At 42.8% G+C, this 21783-nt stretch overlaps 1 protein-coding gene across 1 annotated transcript in view; it reads right to left on the bottom strand.

Moving 5' to 3' along the window:
• The window catches only part of gabbr2 (gamma-aminobutyric acid (GABA) B receptor, 2), a 443839-nt gene that overhangs the window by 154451 nt on the left and 267605 nt on the right, over window positions 1-21783 (bottom strand). Inside the window, exons 8-12 of the mRNA XM_046361650.1 lie at window positions 15364-15424; window positions 12120-12200; window positions 10834-10984; window positions 8715-8847; window positions 7109-7216 (exon numbers count right to left, since the gene is read on the bottom strand). Coding sequence (XP_046217606.1) covers window positions 7109-7216; window positions 8715-8847; window positions 10834-10984; window positions 12120-12200; window positions 15364-15424 — 534 coding nt within the window. The remainder of the gene's footprint in view (window positions 1-7108; window positions 7217-8714; window positions 8848-10833; window positions 10985-12119; window positions 12201-15363; window positions 15425-21783) is intronic.

The raw sequence follows: 21783 nt of genomic DNA, 5'->3' as shown, positions 1-21783 counted from the left end.
CAGATCAGAAGATGGACCATGGTATCGTGATTCTGTCCCTTTGGTCAAGACAGATGTTGTTGAAGCATGACCGTCTGGATAAGCCTATTCATATTTCAATTATCACATTATGCTATTCCCAATATGACATACTGTGTAGATGTGTACTGGATACAATATAAGATAGATACAGCTCCTAGCTGAGTGAATCTGAGTGGATTACAATATACTGTAGCTGTGTCACATAATAAATGAATATAATCTATCTGCTTTAGAGCAGACAGTCTCAGGCCTGCTACCATTAGAACTGGCTACCTCAGGCCTGCTACCATTAGAGCTGGCTACCTCAGGCCTGCTACAATTAGAGATGGCTACCCCAAGCCAGCTACCATTAGAGTAGGCTACCCCAGGCCTGCTACCATTGGAGCTGGCTACCCCAGGCTTGCTACCATTAGAGCTGGCTACCCCAGGCCTGCTACCATTTGAGCAGGCTACCTCAGGCCTGCTACCATTAGAGCTGGCTACCCATGCCTGCTACCATTTGAGCTGGCTACCCCAGGCCTGCCACCATTAGAGCTGGCTACCCCAGGCCTGCTACCATTAGAGCTGGCTACCTCAGGCCTGCTACCATTAGAGCTGGCTACCCAGGCCTGCTACCATTTGAGCTGGCTACCCCAGGCCTGCTACCATTAGAGCTGGCTACCCCAGGCCTGCTACCATTAGAGCTGGCTACCCCAGGCCTGCTACCATTAGAGCTGGCTACCTCAGGCCTGCTACCATTAGAGCTGGCTACCCCAGGCCTGCTACCATTAGAGCTGGCTACCTCAGGCCTGCTACCATTAGAGCTGGCTACCCCAGTCCTGCTACCATTAGAGCTGGCTACCCCAGGCCTGCTACCATTAGAGCTGGCTACCCCATATTTTAAATGCTTCTGCCTACCCTGGAAGTAGTAATACATTATTCTACTGCTGATTCATCATTAAAGCATGGGGATGTGGAACTGTAGAATATACTGTGTGGAGTTGTGATCGGGGAACAGAGCAGTTTGCCTTCAGGGCCCTGATTCGTGGGAAATGGGATCGCTCTGTCTCAGCGATAAGACGTGTGTGTGCACATGGGGATGTGTGTTTGTGTAAGTATGAAAGACACTTCATGTCAGATCATGCACACACACATCTGTGTTTGAACATCTTGGCCATGTTCTGTTATAATCTCCACCCGGCACAGCCAGAAGAGGACTGGCCACCCCACATATGCTCTCTCTAAATCTCTCTTTCTTTCTCTCTCTCGGAGGACCTGAGCCCTAGGACCATGCCCCAGGACTACCTGACATGATGACTCCTTGCCGTCCCCAGTTCACCTGACCGTGCTGCTGCTCCAGTTTCAACTGTTCTGCCTTATTATTATTCGACCATGCTGGTCATTTATGAACATTTGAACATATTGGCCATGTTCTGTTATAATCTCCACCTGGCACAGCCAGAAGAGGACTGGCCACCCCACATAGCCTGGTTCCTCTCTAGGTTTCTTCCTAGGTTTTGGCCTTTCTAGGGAGTTTTTCCTAGCCACCGTGCTTCTACACCTGCATTGCTTGCTGTTTGGGGTTTTAGGCTGGGTTTCTGTACAGCACTTTGAGATATCAGCTGATGTACGAAGGGCTATATAAATACATTTGATTTCATCTGATCCATTTTTACCGTTTTTACTTTGACCCCTTTTTCTACCCAATTGGTAGTTACAGTCTTGTCCCATCGCTGCAACTCCAGTATGGACTCGGGAGAGGCGAAGGTTGATATCCACGCGTCCTCCGAATCTGCTTGCTTAACTCAGAAGCCAGCCGCACCAATGTGTTGGAGAAAACACCATACAACTGGTGACCGAAGTCAGCTTTGGCCCGCCACAAGGAGTCGCTAGAAGGCGATGGGACAAGAACATCCCCACCGGCCAAACCCTCTTACACGGACGACGCTGGGTCAATTGTGTGACGCCTCATGGGTCTCTCGGTCACGGCTGGCTGCGACACAGCCTGGGATCGAACCCGGGGCTGTAGTGACACTTCAAGCACTGCAGTGCCTTAAACCGCTGCACCATTCAGAAGGCCACCTGATCATTGTTCTGTGTGTACATCGTTGATCTATGTGAATGAGCATGTACTGTATGTATAATGATAAAGCAACTCTTCGTGGCAAAACGCCTCTCCCCTATTTGAACTAGATAGTTTGTGTGTATGCATTGATATGTAGGCTACCTGTGCCTTTTTTTTAAATCATGTAGTTTTGTCTTTGAGCTATTTTCTGTCTATTGATGTTCTCTATTATGTCATTCTCTATTATGTTTCATGCTGCTTTTGCAACAGGTAATGGGGACCATAATAAAATACCAAACATCTGCGTACTGTATGTGTATGCTATGTATGTTGGGTCTTCTACAGCATGTGTGTACACATTAGTGTGTGTGTGTCAGGCTTTTTTCTGTGTGTGTTTTTCATTGTGTGCGTGCGTTGGTGTGTGTCCTAAGCTGTATCTCACTGTGAGCACAGCCAAGAGCTCTCTAAAGTCAATCTCAGAGACAGACTAGCAGGCAGACAGGGAGGGAGGCTGCAGAGCAACATGTTTGATTGACAGTCCCTGTGCTTACACAACACTGAGCCAGGCCTCTTTACGCTCAAGCACACCCTGATTTGCAGTCTTCTGTCTGGTGGAGGGAGGGAGGGAGGAGGGAGAGGAGGAGGGAAGGACAGAGGGAGGGCAGAAGGGAGGGAGGAAGAGAGCGATGAAGCGACGGAGGGATTGAGGAAGAGTGTGACTCGGTGTGCGACCACGGCAGCGCTCAATCTCTCTGATGAGCACTGGGGCTACATTGTAAACCCCAAGCTCTACTTTGACTGACAACAGTCACTCCACACAACAAAAGCTCCCGCATTCAATCAATGTTTGTGAGGAGGAGGATGGAGAGGGGAGACTAGGGGGAGGGATGAGGAGGGGGAAAGAGGAGGATGAGGAGGAAGGGGAGGAGGGGGAGGGAGGGAGGAGGATGAGGAGGAGGAAGAGGAGGGGGAGGGATGAGGAGGAAAAACAGTCTGCATAATCAGCATAACACAATTCACAGGAACAAAAGCCGTTTTGTTGTTGTGTTTAGTTTTTCTCCAGATGACGACCTTTTCATGAATAAATCACTTTTTAAATAAACACAAAAGGTCATCCAATATTTTTGCACATTTAAATATATCAAAATGCCCCTGTGTTTGGAATGACCCCAGACTAGAAGACAATGATCCAATCTCTTTAAATACCACTTTCTTTCTCTCTCAAACTTTTTGTCATTTAGCAGACGCTCTTATTTAGAGCGACTTACAAGAGCAATTAGGGTTTATAAGTGCCTTGTTCAAGGGCACATCGACAGACTTTTCCAAGCAGTGACCTTTCGGTTACTGGCCCAACGCTCTTAACCGCTAGGTTACCTGCTGAGGTCTGCTCTCCTCCTGCCTCCCACGCACTCGCTCTCTCCCACTCTCTCTGACAGATCTTCCACATGCCCTCCTGCAGCTTTCATCATCCCACACATCTATCCAGGATGTGATGTGAGGAGGACTATAAATATCAAAAGGGCACAGAGGCCTGGCAAGCCTTTACGTAATCAAACCAGATACATATTGTGTCATATACATCAGAGGGCAACAGGTCAGTGGGTAGACTGTGTGTTACATAAAAGCACGGGGGTTTCCGTTCGCTGGTAGTAGTCGGGTTTAGGCCATTTTGATTTTTTGAAGCCAACAAATAAAATTGTCATCGGGAGAAGAGAAAATCCCATTGCAAAATAAAGCTTTTTAGCCTCTTCATTGATGTAAATACATTTGACTGGTCATGCTTATCAGTCTATAGGTACATTTGCATAATTTAGTGGCCTTATATTGGCACGTGTATACAGTATATTCGTTATGCATCTTATTTATCACACACCTACTGATACAGAGCCTTATATTATATTTGACCAGTAGCCAAAGGCACAATCCGTCATATTAACAACCCATGCTAGTTGTTGCATAATATTTTTTTTATTTTGTTTTATTTCACCTTTATTTAACCAGGTAGGCTAGTTGAGAACGAGTTCTCATTTGCAACTGTGACCTGGCCAAGATAAAGCGTAGACATTCGACACATACAACAACACAGAGTTACACTGGGAATAAACAAAACATACAGTCAATAATACAGTAGAACAAAAGAAAACAAAGTGTATTTATACAGTGAATGCAAATGAGGTAAGTTAAGGAAATAAATAGGCCATGGTGGCGAAGTAATTACAATATAGCAATTAAACACTGGAATGGTAGATCGGCAGAAGATGAATGTGCAGGTAGAGATACTGGGGTGCAAAGGAGCAAAATAAATAAATACCAGTATGGGGATGAGGTAGGTAGATAAGCTAAGTACAGGTGCATCTTTAAACTGCTCTGACAGCTGGTGCTTAAAGCTGGTGAGGGAGATGTGAGTCTAGATCTCCCCTCTTTCTGAATTTCAAATGGATATTTTCATCTCTCACACATTAATCCGTTTACATGAGCAGTGCGCTTTTGACAACAGTGTTTTCCTGCTAATTGCTAATTGCATTCGTTGATAGCCTACTGCCTTGTGCGCATTGCTGTGCTTATAATGTAAAGAAATAATAGCTTCAAATTGTCAACATTTGAAGCTAAACGTTTTGATCTGTTGCATCAGACTCATATATGTATGTATCCTAGGCCTACTGGTTGTATGAATGTGGGATCTATCGACCCACAACGAATCTGTTTTGGAATAGGCCATTTCTTTCTCAACAAGCTGACCAATACTATATGTCAATATAGTTTCACATAGACTAGTGATTTTGCTGTTTGTCACTCGTCTTGCTGGCTGAGGAAAAGTGCATGTAGACAGTTATTCTAACATCTTCAAGGTGCACATCAGAATTCAGTAAGAAGTACCACATATGGTTACTTCCTCGACTGTTAATATGATTGACCATAATCTAAATGTGACTTCTGTCCTACTGCACACTGTGGGTAGACGCCCTAATTAGTTGATGAACCCAATGCATATGTGTCCGGTAAATGTCTCAAATGTCTGGAATAGTAAAATACTTCTGGACATATGTCAGGCACCACATTTTCGAAACGGAAACCCTGACACACACATTTGGATGCAAGGACGCAAACACACACACACACACACACACACACACACACACACACACACACACACACACACACACACACACACACACACACACACACACACACACACACACACACACACACACACACACACACACACACACACACACACACACACACACACACACACACACACAAACACACACAAACCTTTAATCCTGTAAAAAACCAGCAGGCTGAATAATATAAAGAGATGAACCTCCATTCTCTCCAATGAGCAGCCAGTCTCACACAGCATTAATGGAAAATGAAACCCTACACACTGTCTACCAGAATTACCACAGGGTGAGTGTGTGTGTGTTGTGTGTTGTGTGTGTGGGTACTGAACATGTTGCCAGAAGGTGTGTGTGTGGTAAACTCTTTTATGCTTGAGCCAGGATAGAAAGATACCAGCAGCAACAAATGTCCAGAGTGAGCTCCTGCAGTTTCTGACATGTACAGTGTGCATGTGTATACATTGTGTGTGTGTGAGTTATTGCATGTGTTTGCATGTCTGCGTGTGTGTACAGTCTGAGCTGAGGTGAGTGTCTGTAATGCTTTTTGTGACTAGATCGATGCAGCTCTTCTGGGGCTCGGGGTGACTGAGGGGGCTAACAACCTGCCTTGCCCCTCTTAGACCTCCTGTAGTAGTTACTCAGTTACACACATGTTGTTAGGGGAAATGTTTTTGGTGTTTAAAAATTCTAGTGTTGTTTTTTTTTGGTCTCCACACCTTGAGATATACATTCAGGGCAATCGTCTCAAATTCTTACGATTTCAGAGTGTTGCCAACGTTACTGAAACCATAGCAACATTGTTAGAGAGGCAGCAAGTAGAAGCTCTCCTTGTGACTGCTACTTGATAATAACCAGATTTTCATAGCTCTGCATACTTGCTCCGAGGTGAAGGGTAAAGTTAATTTTTGAAAATATGGTCAGCTAACAGTCCCTCATTTTCGTCTCTTATTCTCCTTCTTTCCTCTCCATTCATTTTTTTATCTCGCATAATGCATATGTGGTGACACAGGAATCAGTGCATTAAGAGGCTGCTCGCTGCTGTTAACCAGTGATGATTTCTCTATCAGAGTCCATCATGGCCAATTATGGTTATAGGCTCTTCTTCCGTCCTCCGCAGACCAGACCATGCGACTACCACAGTTTACTGTTGCTTGATCACATCAACAGAAAACGCTCCCTTCCTACAGTGGCTATTGTGAAACTGACTGGTTCACAAAATACAAAATGGTGAATTTGAGCTAGTCTGGTGTTGATAGTCTTTCCTAAAGATTAAAGTTAGTGTATTCATACTGTATGTGTGCTCTGTTGCTCATACAGGCAGGTTCCAGGCCTGTGGCTGTCATCTCTTCTTGTGGTGATACTGTGTCTTTGTCCCAAATGTCACCCTATTCTGTATATTATGCACTACTTTTGACCAGAGCCTTATGGTACTGCACAATTTAGGGGATAGGGTCCATTTGGGGCATAACCTGTATGTATGTTGGCTACAAGTATCTTTCCACAATCTGAGCACTGTCAGCAATTAGCCGAGTGATCAATAAGGCAGGAATGGGGTCAAATCCATTCAGTCGATTCAGGAAGTAATCATCTAAGACAATGAGAATGAATAATGATGACAATACGTTGATAATAACAACAACAATAATAATAACAATAATCATGAGATACATTTTAGGTACTGGCCTCCATTGTCCTTCCAGGTCTAGGCAATCATTGTCAATGAGACCATACAGTTTTGTCTCTTTGCTCTGACGGATATTTTGATTGATTGTATTATTATTTGATGATTGTGTTTCATATATAATATGTGTATGTTTGTATATTACAGGGCCCATGTCTCAATGTGACTCCCTGTGTGTGAAATACATGTAAAAAAAAAACATGTTTTGAATTGAATAAATTAAAGTTTGTGATCCGTCACCTTTTTCTTCATCTTGACATTCTTGAAGATCGCGTGGACTCTCCAGGTCTTGGCGAACATGGCGCCGAACGCTGTCGTATACCCTACGATGAGGATCCACGTTCTCACCTGCAACACGACGACAGAAACAGTCTCGTCAATAGCTGGCAAAGAGTTGGACTTAAGATCTAAACAAAGATCTAGACTGTTCTAAACAGAGATCTAGACTGATCTAAACAGAGATCTAGACTGACAAACTATTAGCATTTTTATTTCATTTATTCTATCTGACAAATTCACCAAAAGCTCTAGAAGTGCACTATAAATAGTGAATGTGCAAACATTGGAGGAAGTCCTAGACTTGTGTGTTATTAAAGTAAGAAACATACTGTAGCAGCATCTACTTTCTTGAGATTCAAGGATATTTAAACGCTCAGAATCCTACGATGCCTACTGTAGCTAGGCAAAAAACATATTTAGAATGAGTTGTAACTAAATAACAGCAACAAACCTATATCCTGTAGTAACTCCCACAGCTTCTCATTTAACACGCTGGAAAAACACCACTTTAACACCCATTGCACTAAATGCTGTTTGTGTTTGTTTGTCTATTTGTTGAAGGACATTCTTGGAATGGAGGCACATTCACAATGTAGGCAAAAAGCAATATGTGGAACAGACCAAGGCAGAAGATTCAGCAGCAAGCTTATTCTCCCTCCAGTGTTGCCTGAGGAAAATAAGAAATCAGCCGGGCCCTTTAGCCGCAGGGGCCCCAGCAACCCTGATGAAAAGTTGTGCTACCAGATGCCTGCAGCCAGCTCTCCTGGCGGTAACGCCCACACTCTTTCTCCTTCCTACTGAGGAGCAATGATGCACTACATCAAATACTGGCCTGGTTTGTTTTGAGACTTAAACTGTAATATATTTGGTCAAATCAAAAGGTAACCAATCAGATGTTTCTGTAAGTGGGGTGAGGGAGGGGGGAAGGAGAGCAAGAGATGGATAGAGGTCAAGAAAAAACTACTGTAGCAGCCATACAAAGGAAACACAGTGCATATTGATTGGTTGGATCACACACACTGATTTGACAGCCTCCATTTTGGATGAGGCGAGCCAGGTGCCCTGGTCAAAAACATTATTTAACAGTATTGATCTCTGTGAAACCAGGACTATATAGAGAATAGGGTGCCATTTGGGATGTGAACCAGTTATCACTGTAATCAAACCTCTTTAATTAAACCAGAGGCTCAGATAGTCACGTTCAAACTGTTGCTGCGAGAGCAGGAGCTTAATATGTTCCATGTTAGGAAAGACCCAGCGACTGATCCAATCACCTCCCATTATATGAACTCCCATAACCTTTCTGAAGGCTGGAACATTAACCTGGATATCACACCTTTTAAAGGAAGGAGAAGAAGGATAGCTAATAGCTAGTGTTAGCCTGGGTCGCACACCTTGTGAAGGGGATCAAGAGAGAATGCTAGCTGGCATTAGCCAGGATCTCACAGATTTCGAAAGAGAGAAGACAGACGAGAATCATATAGTGTTAGCCTAGCATTAGCCTGGGATTTTAAACATCATTAGGACAGCAGATATTGGGTTCGAGCTATACAGGTTCAATACTCACGGTGCACAGGGCCTCAAACTCTTTGTCGGACACCAAGGCACCGTCCAGGCCAAAGAGGAAGATGGAGGAGTAGGACAGCATTCCTCCCAGAATGATGAGGTTGTTCATGTAGGGACTGGACATCTTGATCAGTCTGTAGGGAGAGGAGAGTTACAATAACAGGGACAGGAAGTTCTGAAATTGTGAGAGGAGTTCCAAAATTGAACATCTCAGATGTGACATTTTTCACGTTGAAACACGTTACTGTCTTGGTAATCTGAAATCTGTTTTCCCAGTTCCATTCCAAGTAAAATGTGAACACAATTTTCCAAGTTTGTATCTAGATATTTCTATTTTATTTAACTCGACAATCCAGTTAAGAACAACGGCCGGTTGTGATTCAGCCTGGAATTGAACTAGGGTCTGTAGTGACACCTGTAGTGACACCTGTAGCACTGAGATGCAGTGCCTTAGACTGCTGCGCCACTCGAGAGCCCCACAGATATACTGTAGCTTTCCTAAATTACATTAGACACCAAATAGGTGCATGTCAGATAAGTGCAAACTCTATTTACTTAAAGTGCAGTTCAGCAGTACCAATCCATATACACTATCTGCATTTCCTGAGGGGTGTGTTCATTAGTGCACACCGTAACAAACCCGAACAAAAAATTACGAAAATGTTAGTTTCTTATTGGGCAAGTTTAAATAAGTCCTTCCCCGTTGCTGGCAATTTGCATCCGCTTGGTTGCTAGTGAATACACACCAGGATGTTTTTACGTTACAATTTAATCACATCACTTAGGACAGCATGTCCCAAACCATCGTGTAAATCACGACTCAACTGTACATCATCAAATCAATAGGTAGTAAAATGTGTCTCTAAATGCAAGGAGGGAGGAAAGCACAACACCCCATCTATGGTTCTGATGCTGCAGAATCAGGTATAGTCGTAATGCACAGACTAAGGTGAACGGCATGAGTCCCTGTACACACCATGTCAATTAACCATATTCCTTTTTTCAATCTTGTGTTATTCATTGTATCCGCAATAAAGTTGACACATTATGTTATAGGGGCTATGTCCTGTCTAAAGGCTGTGGCTCTATTGTCCTGTCTAAAGGCTGTGGCTCTATTGTCCTGTCTAAAGGCTGTGGCTCTATTGTCCTGTCTAAAGGCTGTGGCTCTATTGTCCTGTCTAAAGGCTGTGGCTCTATTGTCCTGTCTAAAGGCTGTGGCTCTATTGTCCTGTCTAAAGGCTGTGGCTCTATTGTCCTGTCTAAAGGCTGTGGCTCTATTGTCCTGTCTAAAGGCTGTGGCTCTATTGTCCTGTCTAAAGGCTGTGGCTCTATTGTCCTGTCTAAAGGCTGTGGCTCTATTGTCCTGTCTAAAGGCTGTGGCTCTATTGTCCTGTCTAAACAGGACAATAGAGCCACAGCCTTTAGACAGGACAATAGAGCCACAGCCACAGTTATCTGTATGTTAATGAAATTATCTGAAATTATCTTTCTCAAAATTGTTTGTATATTTCCCCATAAAATAATCTGTAATCTGAATATTTTGTTCCCTAAAAAAGGAAAAATAATATATATATTTTTATGTGGTGACCCCACTGCAACCCCTAGGGGTCCTGACCCAGTCTTTGAATATCACTGGTGTAGGGTGTAGTTGACCCTAGACGCTGGTCTTGGGTCAGTTTTGCAATGATAGGATTGGGGAAGGAGAAGCTGATCCTAGATCTGGTCTGAGAAGAAACTCCACCACGGTGCTCTACTAGTCTGGCCAGTATTAGTACACCAAGCTCCAAGTCCTCCTGACTTCAGTCTGGAAAGGCTATTTGATGAAGACGATGCGTCGATATTGAAGCTGTACTTTTTTACTGACGGGTCTTTCTCACTTTCACATGGAAGAACCACTTCCAATACAACTGTTGGATTTTCAAATCCAAACAAAGTGAGGTCTCAGATTCTCAACCCCTCAGGAAAGAAAAAAACATTTGAGAGAACCAATCAAACCTCAGCCCATTTCTGCACTAATACTGCATTTACAACGGAATCCTGTCCAGACCAGTGTGTCACAGCTCTCCCTTGCTGTGAGCTCTACCCCCTCCTCCCCCCATTCCCTTCCTTCTTCCACTGACCTGTGGTTGCGGTTCTTGATGTTGAAGAAGAGGAAGGCCCCTGCCATGAGCATGCCCAGGATGGTGATAACAGACAGGATGCTGTAGAGGGGTACGTTGATGTTGCGACGCTGCAGACGCACAAACGTACGGTCCTTAGGAGGCTCCACCCCTGGAATAAAGAGGAGGAAGAAATGAAGAAAAATAACTTTTACAGGGGAAGGATAGACAACCAAAATGAGCCCTCACCAGTAACCTATTTAACATTGAAAAACAACGTTGATTCAACCAGTTTTTGTGACTGTCTTCCTCTTCATTCCAGGAGTGGAGCCTCCAAATTAAGTTACTTTCCTTTTTGTGGCGTTGTTTCCATATCATTTCAACAAAATAATGATATGTGATGTTGAATCAATGTGGAAAACTGTCAGATTTGCAAAAAGTCATCAATGTAACATATTTTTGTTTTGTTTTCACCCAACCTGAATTTACGTTTAATTCACAATAGCTGACAACTCAACCAAATGTAAATCGAAACTAGACGTTAAACTGACGTGTGTGCTCAGTGGTGATGTTCTAAGCCTGAGAAATGTATTAGATTTGATGTTTGTCCACTTGTCCAGTGACTTTGATTCTATGTAAAGTACTGGACACTTCTACAGGAGAAGGATTGATCCAAAAAACGCCTACATTTGGCTACTTTCTTATCAGCTGCGTAAATGTACCTCCACACAAGATTAGTCATTGTGGTCAGCTGTTTCTAATACTTATGCTTTCCTCTATCCGCCCTCTCCATGCCAATCAATTTCTCAACTTACTGAGCTCTACTTATGACGGTTTGAGACATAGAAACAATTGTTTTAGCTGAAACTGTCCCAGATTGTGTGTATATGGGACAAAGGGGAGGAAGGAATTGGGGGTCATTGTGGTAATCGGCAGGAATCAAACAAAAGACAAAGAATGTCAACACACGCAAACATGGATACATAAAACGTCTGGTAATGATTAAACATAGAATGATTGGTTGAGAGGAGCATTCTGGATGTCCTGGGTCCCACGGAGGAGCTGTATTGTGTGTGTTTGTGCGTGTGCGTGTGCATGCGTGTGCGCGTGTGTGTGTGTGTGTGTGTGTGTGTGTGTGTGTGTGTGTGTGTGTGTGTGTGTGTGTGTGTGTGTGTGTGTGTGTGTGTGTGTGTGTGTGTGTGTGTGTGTGTGTGTGTGTGTGTGTGTGTGTGTGTGTGTGTGTGTGTGTGTGTGTGTGTGTGTGAGACGTGTCAAGTGAACACACACACACGGTCTGATCTACCTACCTTGGAACCTCATGGTGTTGTTAATAAGGTCCAGGACATCAGCAATAGCGTTGTACTCTCCGACCTTCACCTCCTGACCCTCTGTTAGGAACACAAACAGAGACGGACACATTAGTTAGGACAGCATGGACACCTCAGACAACTTCTTACTCTCAGACCACTTCACAGCTCTCGCAGAGCATAACATTGACCCAAAATAACTATGTTTCAAATAGACAAGACTGCACTTAATGCACTGCTAGGAATACTGCAGTGTGGGGTCTCATTTATGCCATGTGTGTTTTAGCTACGTGTGGAAATCAAGCTAATTTAAAGTACAGGCACTGGGTGAATGTTTTTGAAACATTTTGGTTACAATGGCAAGCAAAAGTACCATACTGGTGTGTATTCGTTAGTGCATAACGTAGCAAACTGTTTTGCAATTGAAAATGTTTTGCAATGGAAATTAGCATTTCTTATTGGACAAGTTCAGGTTAGTCCCTCTCTATTTCAGCCCATTTGCTTCCGTTTGTTTCCTAGTGAATAGACAAATTACCGGAGAGCTAGGTCTCCAGTGAAGAAGCCAATCATAAAAATAAAAGCAACAATAAACAAAACCAATTGCACGCTGGCATTTGTAACACAATATCCATTTACATTTTCACAGGTACAGTAAAATGAGTTTAAATTGTGATATATCCCGAGCCATAACACAAACCTCTCTCTCCTGAGTGATATTTAAACCAGCCATTTCCTTCAAGAGCCGTCTTAAAGACTGATATTGGTCCCACGTGTAATATCGGCTTTCCATTGACCCTGGCACAAACACCAGCTCCATCACTCTTTCTCATAAAACAGGGGTAAAATTACACACAACACACTGGGCAGGAGGGAGAGGAGACATTTCTCTGTTTGTCTCTCTGTTTTCTCTCTCTAAGTAAGCATTTCACTGTTGTATTTGGCGCATGTGATAAATACAATTTGATTTGATTTGATTTGATCAATTAATATGCATAAAAGCGTCATGTGACTACTATGGTCCTGAGCTGCTATGTTAGGGCAAACCCTTCACCCAACTTCTGAAATTACATTTCACGCCTGTTTGTTCAATTAACTCCTTCATTCCTGTAAATCAGATTCAGATGTATACAACTAGCCTGAACCCTGGATCTGTTTGGCGTGACGACCATAGGAGCTGGCAAGACAGCATAAACAGATCAAGGATCAGTGCATTTCTGTAAATCACATTCAGATTTATGACCCAAGTGCCTAATAAGGTTCTAGACACAGTCTCTATGGCATCATGGTATAACAGGCTGGTCTATATGACATCATGGTACAATCATGGTATAATAGGCTAGTCTATATGACATCATGGTACAATAGGCTAGTCTATATGACATCATGGTATAATAGGCTGGTCTATATGACATCATGGTACAATCATGGTATAATAGGCTAGTCTATATGACATCATGGTACAATAGGCTAGTCTATATGACATCATGGTATAATAGGCTGGTCTATATGACATCATGGTACAATCATGGTAAAATAGGCTAGTCTATATGACATCATGGTACAATAGGCTAGTCTATATGACATCATGGTACAATAGGCTAGTCTATATGACATCATGGTACAATAGGCTAGTCTATATGACATCATGATATAACAGGCTAGTCTATATGGCATCATGATATAACAGGCTAGTCTATATGGCTATAGAATTGGGATTCATTGAACAATGAATGAACCTTAACTGAAAGCATAGGGGGAACCACCTTAATCACACCTGGCTACTAAACTATAGGAAATGACTCAAATATTAATGCATTTTGCTTGGGTTTCGTACACTAGTTAATGTTTTTTTTTAATGCAACTATATAATAGCACTGGGCACATTATTTTGCTTTGTCAAAGGTCACAGTTATTTCCTCACTATATATACTGTAGTACCCAAGGCAGCGTCCCAGGTGACTTTGTGTAATGTGATCTGTAGGCAGATGGGCTGAGAGGGTGTCGGGTGAAGTTGCCCCCGAGACGTTGATCTTGGGTCAGGTTTGCATTTTCCACAACTAATGGTTAAAGTTAGGATTGGGGAGGGGAAGCTGATCCTAAATCTCTATCTTCCCACAGAGTGGGGCTGAGGGTGAAAGACAGACTCTGACAATCGGAACCACCAGAAGGGGAATGAATGAACCTACAGTGAGCTGCTTCCACACTGCGTGAGGACAGACGACTGGGCTGAGGAGAGGATCATATCCTGGTTAAATATTGAGCCCAGGCAATCCCTCCTCTATCTCAATCCCATGTGTCAAACAGTCGTTACCCTGATAGGGAGGGAGGGAGAATAAGGGCATGATATGAATGGAGGGAGAGAGAGGAAAAGAGGAGGATGTGGACAAGGGAGGAGACAATGAGAGAGAGAGAGAGAGAGAGAGAGAGAGAGAGAGAGAGAGAGAGAGAGAGAGAGAGAGAGAGAGAGAGAGAGAGAGAGAGAGAGAGAGAGAGAGAGAGAGAGAGAGAGAGAGAGAGAGAGAGAGAGAGAGAGAGAGAGAGAGAGAGAGAGGTAACAGGAGACAAATAGGTGTCAAGGGGGAGGGAGAGTGGCAGGAGGGGGGAGTGATATGCCTAAGGCTAAGTGCTCATGATAACATTTCTCCCACAGCACTATTGAGCAAGCACTCTCCAGTTCACTGATGATAACATTTCTTTGCTTATCCATGATATGACTGCCAGTTGCATTCCAATTGAAAAGCTCCATCACTCCCACAAGCAAACAGGACTGTCCGCCCTGTGGGTTTCCACACACACACACACACACACACACACACACACACACACACACACACACACACACACACACACACACACACACACACACACACACACACACACACACACACACACACACACACACACACACACACACACACACACACACACACACAATTTAAGCTACCACGGGGAGAACCTCTGCAGTGGGGTAGATAAGATTGGGGGAGGGTGGATTAATAAAAACATGTTGATGCTGAGGGAGGGTAGGGCCAGGGGAGCAGGGGAGAATCCCCCAAATACAGATCACATTTCTGGGAAGAAAATCCCACCCGGCAACCCCCTGGTTCACCTGCAGTCAACAAACACTCGCTGGATTACTAGGACATCATCATCAGCCAGACAGCAACCGCAGCACCCACTCATAATAGTAGAGCAATTCAACAGAACATCACAACAATGCAACAATCTTACAGCATGTGCTTACCTTGAAACTGTGTGAATTTGATCGTGCCCATCCGTTCTCCGTTCCTGAACATGACTTGGCCCTGGATAGAAAAAGAATTCAAAACACTTTTAGAACATTTGGAAATTAAAACCTCTGAGGTCTCGATGCAGAATACAATGCAATTCTTACATTGTCCATATCAGCTACCAAGTTGAAACCGAACATTGTTGGTCCTTATTTAACCAGCAAAACCATCTGAATAGTTCACCCTCTTCAGGGTACATCAAGTCCCTTGATTAAATTGACAACGATGGGCAACAGCAGATGCAGAGGAAGCAGTAGAGACAGACGATGAAAAGAAGCTTGATTTCATTAGAATTTAGATGCACTGTTTCTTGACATGCCAATAAGTCTTGGCACATTAACAGATTTGTGTGGACAAAGAGGTGGTCTGGCACTGGGCTTCTTATTAGATTAGAAGTCTGCAAAAAATGTATTTTTAATATGAGGTAAACAAAATGATTGGTCAGCAGATTCATTTCCTGATATCCTTATAATCAAAGGAGTGTCAGATTCCTGTCTGATTCCGTAAGGCCCTATCACACATCTTCTTTAGAGGGGCTTTTAGAAAAACATTTTGTAAGTGGAAATCTCACCATTGGATACTGAACAGACATCAATAGTCGGTACTACTACCATTAAAACCTCGACATGTCTTTGATGTCAACCCTGATGAAAGCAACTGGATACTAATGACACTCCACCTAGATTATCACTGATATTCCAAAAAACAACAATCAAGGCCAAATAAAATCATCAATTATATTCAGATATTTTCCGGGGGAAAAGGTCTGTCAACTAACACATTGCCTTTCCTCCCTTATCCCTCCTTATCCATCAACACTGACCAATTAATTCGTCCAGCCATCTGCCCATAGAACTCCTTAATTAAACATTTAGCTGGATCTGGGATTATTGGCGGCTACGGAAAAAAAACAAGTGAACGAGAGAGAGAGAGAGAGAGAGAGAGAGAGAGAGAGAGAGAGAGAGAGAGAGAGAGAGAGAGAGAGAGAGAGAGAGAGAGAGAGAGAGAGAGAGAGACAGAGAGAGAGAGAGAAGAGAGAAGAGAGAAGAGAGAGAGAAGAGAGAGAGAGAGAGACAGAGAGAGAGAGAGAGAGAGAAGAGAGAAGAGAGAGAGAAGAGAGAGAGAGAGAGAGAGAGAGAGAGAGAGAGAGAGAGAGAGAGAGAGAGAGAGAGAGAGAGAGAGAGAGAGAGAAGAGAGAGAGAGAGAGAGAGAGAGAGAGAGAGAGAGAGAGAGAGAGAGAGAGAGAGAGAGAGAGAGAGAGAGAGAAGAGAGAGAGAGAGAGAGAGAGAGAGAGAGAGAGAGAGAGAGAGAGAGAGAGAGAGAGAGACAGAGACAGAGACAGAGACAGAGACAGAGAGAGAAGAGAGAAGAGAGAAGAGAGAGAGAGAGAGAGAGAGAGAGAGAGAGAGAGAAGAGAGAGAGAGAGAGACAGAGAGAGAGAGAGAGAGAGAGAGAGAGAGAGAGAAGAGAGAAGAGAGAGAGAGAGACAGAGAGAGAGAGAGAGAGAGAGAGAGAGAGAGAGAGAGAGAGAGAGAGAAGAGAGAGAGAGAGAGAGAGAGAGAGAGAGAGAGAGAGAGAGAGAGAAGAGAGAGAGAGAGAGAGAGAGAGAGAGAGAGAGAGAGAGAGAGAGAGAGAGAGAGAGAGAGAGAGAGAGAGAGAGAGAGAGAGAGAGAGAGAGAGAGAGAGAGAGAGAGAGAGAGAGAGTTAACATGGAGCTGATTAAAGCAGCACTGACAGAGAGATGGAAAGGGAGGAAGGCGACAGACTGAAGGACTAATTTTGTCTCAAAAACACGCAGAGGCTTTGAAGTCAGTCGCTGGGCGGGTTTCCACCCTCTGATTGGTTCCCTGTCTTTGTACGGCATATGTGATTGTGGCTGTCTGTGTGAGCAAGGAAGAGAGCTACCTAAAGTGACTGCCTTTACAGACCAGGATAACTGTGGTTGGATGGTGCTACGAGTTGTCTGTTATTGTATGGAATTTAAAGGCCCAGTGCAGTCATACTTCTGTTTTCCCTGTATTTTATATCTTATTGTACAACAGCTGATGAAACTAACACTGTAAAAGTGTGAAAACATTTGATCAGTGTTCTTTCCTGATAGTTGCTGGTTGAAAACATCCTCTACACAGGACCTTCTAATCAGCAGGTTTGCATGGGGGGGAGGAGTTTCGGCTTTCCATGGTGACATCATCATGCGGTAAATTGGTTATTAAACCAATACGAAAGATAGTTCCAAAACTCTTTGCCATTAACAGCTACTTTTCAGTTTTCCCATCCCTACTCAGACCACACTCAGACAATCCTAGCAAAATTCTTGCTTGAGAAATAGTGTTCTACTAAAAAGCCATTTTTGCCGATTTGACTGGAAATCTATTACAGTGAGGTACTTAATTGTTACCCAGAAATGATTTGATATTAATATAAAAATGTCGGCATTGGACCTTTAAGATGTGACTGAAAGTGTCATCTCAGAGAGTGTGCTACCTACATGTAACTGTCAAAATAAAGAAAACAAGTCCGTAAATGAGGGATACACAGTATATTGAAAGCAGGTGCTTCCTGAGTTTATTAAGCAATAAACATCCCATCATGCTTAGGGTCATGTATAATTATGCCCTGGTTAAGTACGTGTGTGTGTGGGAGTGAAGTGCACTTGAAAGTAGTGTTTACTATGGAAATATAGTAAACTATGTGCAGAGCCTGTGGTCTAGCGGTAACGCACCCAACTCCTCCAGAGACCGGGGTTCAAAAGAATATCCACAAAAATATATAGAAAACAAATATATGTCAGTATGCACAATCAATAATGTGTGTTTTATTTCTAAATTATTATATTTATATTTCACTAATTGCAGATAAATAAAATAATATTAATAGTTGTCATTATTTCTGATCAAATGTCTCTCCCACATTCTCCTGGAGCTCTGGTTGAGCTGGGGGAGGGTGGGAGTTGACCCAGACTAACAGCTCTCTCTGGGACTCAGACACCCAGTCTGTCCTTGTTGATGAGGGTGGTATCACTGCGTTTGTGGAGGTGAGATGGCGGTATCACTCTGCTACTTTGTTTCTGGAGGTGAGGAAAGGTAGGAACTGAAGACGGAAAATATTTTCCTAGACAGAGGTTCCGGTTGTGGGCTGCAGGTATGAAAGGAGGGGGTTCCCAGGAGGTCTGGTGGGGGAGCACAGCAGCCAGAGGTGATGAAATTAGGTTGCATGCACACACACGTGCATACACACACACCTCTCTGTGTCCGCCTGTAAGGACTCACTGCCCTCAGGCTGTGACACCAGCCATAGGCAGGAGACATTGAGACCAATACACTGGTACAGTAGTAGCAGAACAGGCCACTGGAGTCTCAATCCCTCTAGATTTATTTGCTAAAGGTATAGCTCTTCATCGCATAATCACAGCATATTGTACTGAGAACTGTGCGTGTAACTCTGCTTATGCTACTGATTAGACCTGTACACACACTGATCTGGCCATGCCTATCTAGCATCACTGGGTGCGTGCAAATAGCACCCTATTCCCTATATAGTGAACTACTTTTGACCAGGGCCTCTATGGTCCCTATCCTATAGGTCCTTCCTTCTGGAAACAAAGCTCGTATTATGAGGACGGGATCCACCCAAATAATTTGGGTTCCTGGATCCTTTCACAGCATTATAAGACTGTGTTGAGACAATGACTTATCAATGACCCAAGCACAGCTCATTTCATCCCTACCATTGTGTCGTTGAGTTGTCCTAATGCTTCAGAAAATGCACATTATACCAGGGGCGTTGGAAGACACTATGTTAGTATCCTAATTTATGTCCCGCTAACTGCTCTGAATGCCTCTATTGATCCTACAGCTATTGTACGCAGTAATCATATGCATATGAACCAGTGTAACACTGTTAGCACTGAGGTGGTGTGCCCTACTAGGAAGGCCACTGTGTACAACTCATCCTGCACTAATAAAAATAACCAGAGCATGCTTACCTCTGTTAAGCATCCCAGTAAAGCCAGAAAACAATCAAGCATTCCAGAAAAGTGTTAAAAATAGCCCATATTAACATATGTAGCTTAACCTCTTCAACCTAGGGGGGCGCTATGTCATTATTGGATAAAAAGACGTGCCCGTTTTAAGCGCAATATTTTGTCACGAAAAGATGCTCGACTATGCATGGAATTGACAGCCTTGGAAAGACAAAACTCTGACGTTTCCAAAACTGCAAAGATATTATCTGTGAGTGCCCCAGAACTAATGCTACAGGTGAAACCAAGATGAAGTTTCATACAGGAAATGCCCCAGAATCTGAAGGCGCTGTGTTCCAATGTCTCCTTATATGGCTGTCAATGCGCCAGGAATGAGCCTGCCCTTTGTGTCGTTTCTCCAAGGTGTCTGCAGCATTGTGACGTGTTTGTAGGCATATCATTGGAAGATTGACCATAAGAGACTACATTTACCTGGTGTCCCGCCCGGTGTCCTGTGTCGAAATTATTGCGTAATCTGTAGGTCCATGCGCGTTCCATTTCTTCAGAAGAGAAAGTCAACTGCCACGAAGGATTTTATTGTCGATAGATATGTGAAAAACACATTGAGGATTGATTCTAAACATCGGTTTGCCATGTTTCTGTCAATATTATGGAGTTAATTTGGAAAAAAGTTCGCGTTTTAATGACTTAATTTTCGTTTTTTTTTTTTACCAAAACGTGATGAAGAATGATGAAGAAAACGGACCGATTTGTCAACACAAATAATATTTTTTGTAAAAACGGAACATTTGCTATCTAACTGAGAGTCTCCTCATTGAAAACATCTGAAGTTCTTCAAAGGTAAATTATTTTATTTGAATCCTTTTCTGGTTTTTGTGAAAATGTTGCATGCTGAAAGCCAGGCATAAATCCTATGCTAGGCTATCAATACTGTTACACAAATGCTTGTTTAGCTATGGTTCAAAAGCATATTTTGAAAATCTGAGATGACAGTGTTGTTAACAAAAGGCTAAGCTTGAGAGCAAATAGATTAATTTCATTTCATTTGCAATTTTCATGAATAGTTAATGTTGTGTTATGCTAATGAGCTTGTGGATAGATTTACACAATCCTGGATACAGGTTTTTTTCGTAGCTAAACGTGACGCAGAAAACGGACCGATTTGTCAACACAAATAATATTTTTTGTAAAAACGGAACATTTGCTATCTAACTGAGAGTCTCCAAATTGAAAACATCTGAAGTTCTTCAAAGGTAAATTATTTTATTTGAATCCTTTTCTGTTTTTTGTGAAAATGTTGCCTGCTGAATGCTAACGCTAAATGCTATGCTAAATGCTACGCTAGCAATCAATACTGTTACACAAATGCTTGTTTTGTAATGGTTGAGAAGCATATTTTGAAAATCTGAGATGACAGTGTTGTTAACAAAAGGCTAAGCTTGAGAGTAAATAGATGAATTTCATTTCATTTGCGATTTTCATGAATAGTTAACATTGCGTTATGGTAATGAGCTTGAGGCTGTAGTCACGATACCGGATCCGGGATGTCTCGACGCAAGAAGTTAAGAAACAAGGTTCATAAAATCATATATTGGCTAGTAACAGGTGACACTCGTATTCTGACAATCTCTGAAACTCACTTAGATAATACCTTTGATGATACAGCGGTAGCAATACGCGGTTATAAGATTTATAGAAAAATCTGAAATGCCAAAGGTGGAGGTTTAGCCCATTGGCTCAGAACAGGGCAGCACGGCTGGTTCTTGGATGTACACAGAGAGCTAACATTAATAATATGCATGTCATTCTCTCCTGGCTCAAAGTGGAGGAGAGATGGACTTAATCACTACTTGTATTTGTTATTGACATGTTGAATGCATCGGACACCCATGCATACCCCTCAAGACATGCCACAAGAGGTCTCTTCACAGTCCCCAAGTCCAGAACAGACTATGGGAGGTGCACAGTACTACATAGAGCCATGACTACATGGAACTCTATTCCACATCAAGTAACTCATGCCATCAGTAAAATTAGATTTAAAAAACAGATACAAATACACGTTATGGAACACATGCATACACACACACGATAACATAAACACTATACACACACACGATAACATAAACACTATACACACACACGATAACATAAACACTATACACACACACGATAACATAAACATTATACACACACACGATAACATAAACACTATACACACACACGATAACATAAACACTATACACACACACGATAACATAAACACTATACACACACACGATAACATAAACACTATACACACACACGATAACATAAACACTATACACACACACGATAACATAAACACTATACACACACACGATAACATAAACACTATACACACACACGATAA

This window comes from Oncorhynchus gorbuscha, linkage group LG09 (assembly GCF_021184085.1).
Source record: "Oncorhynchus gorbuscha isolate QuinsamMale2020 ecotype Even-year linkage group LG09, OgorEven_v1.0, whole genome shotgun sequence".
In the NCBI taxonomy this organism is placed as follows: Eukaryota; Metazoa; Chordata; class Actinopteri; order Salmoniformes; family Salmonidae; genus Oncorhynchus; species Oncorhynchus gorbuscha.
This window is presented reverse-complemented; position numbering and strand designations above follow the sequence as displayed.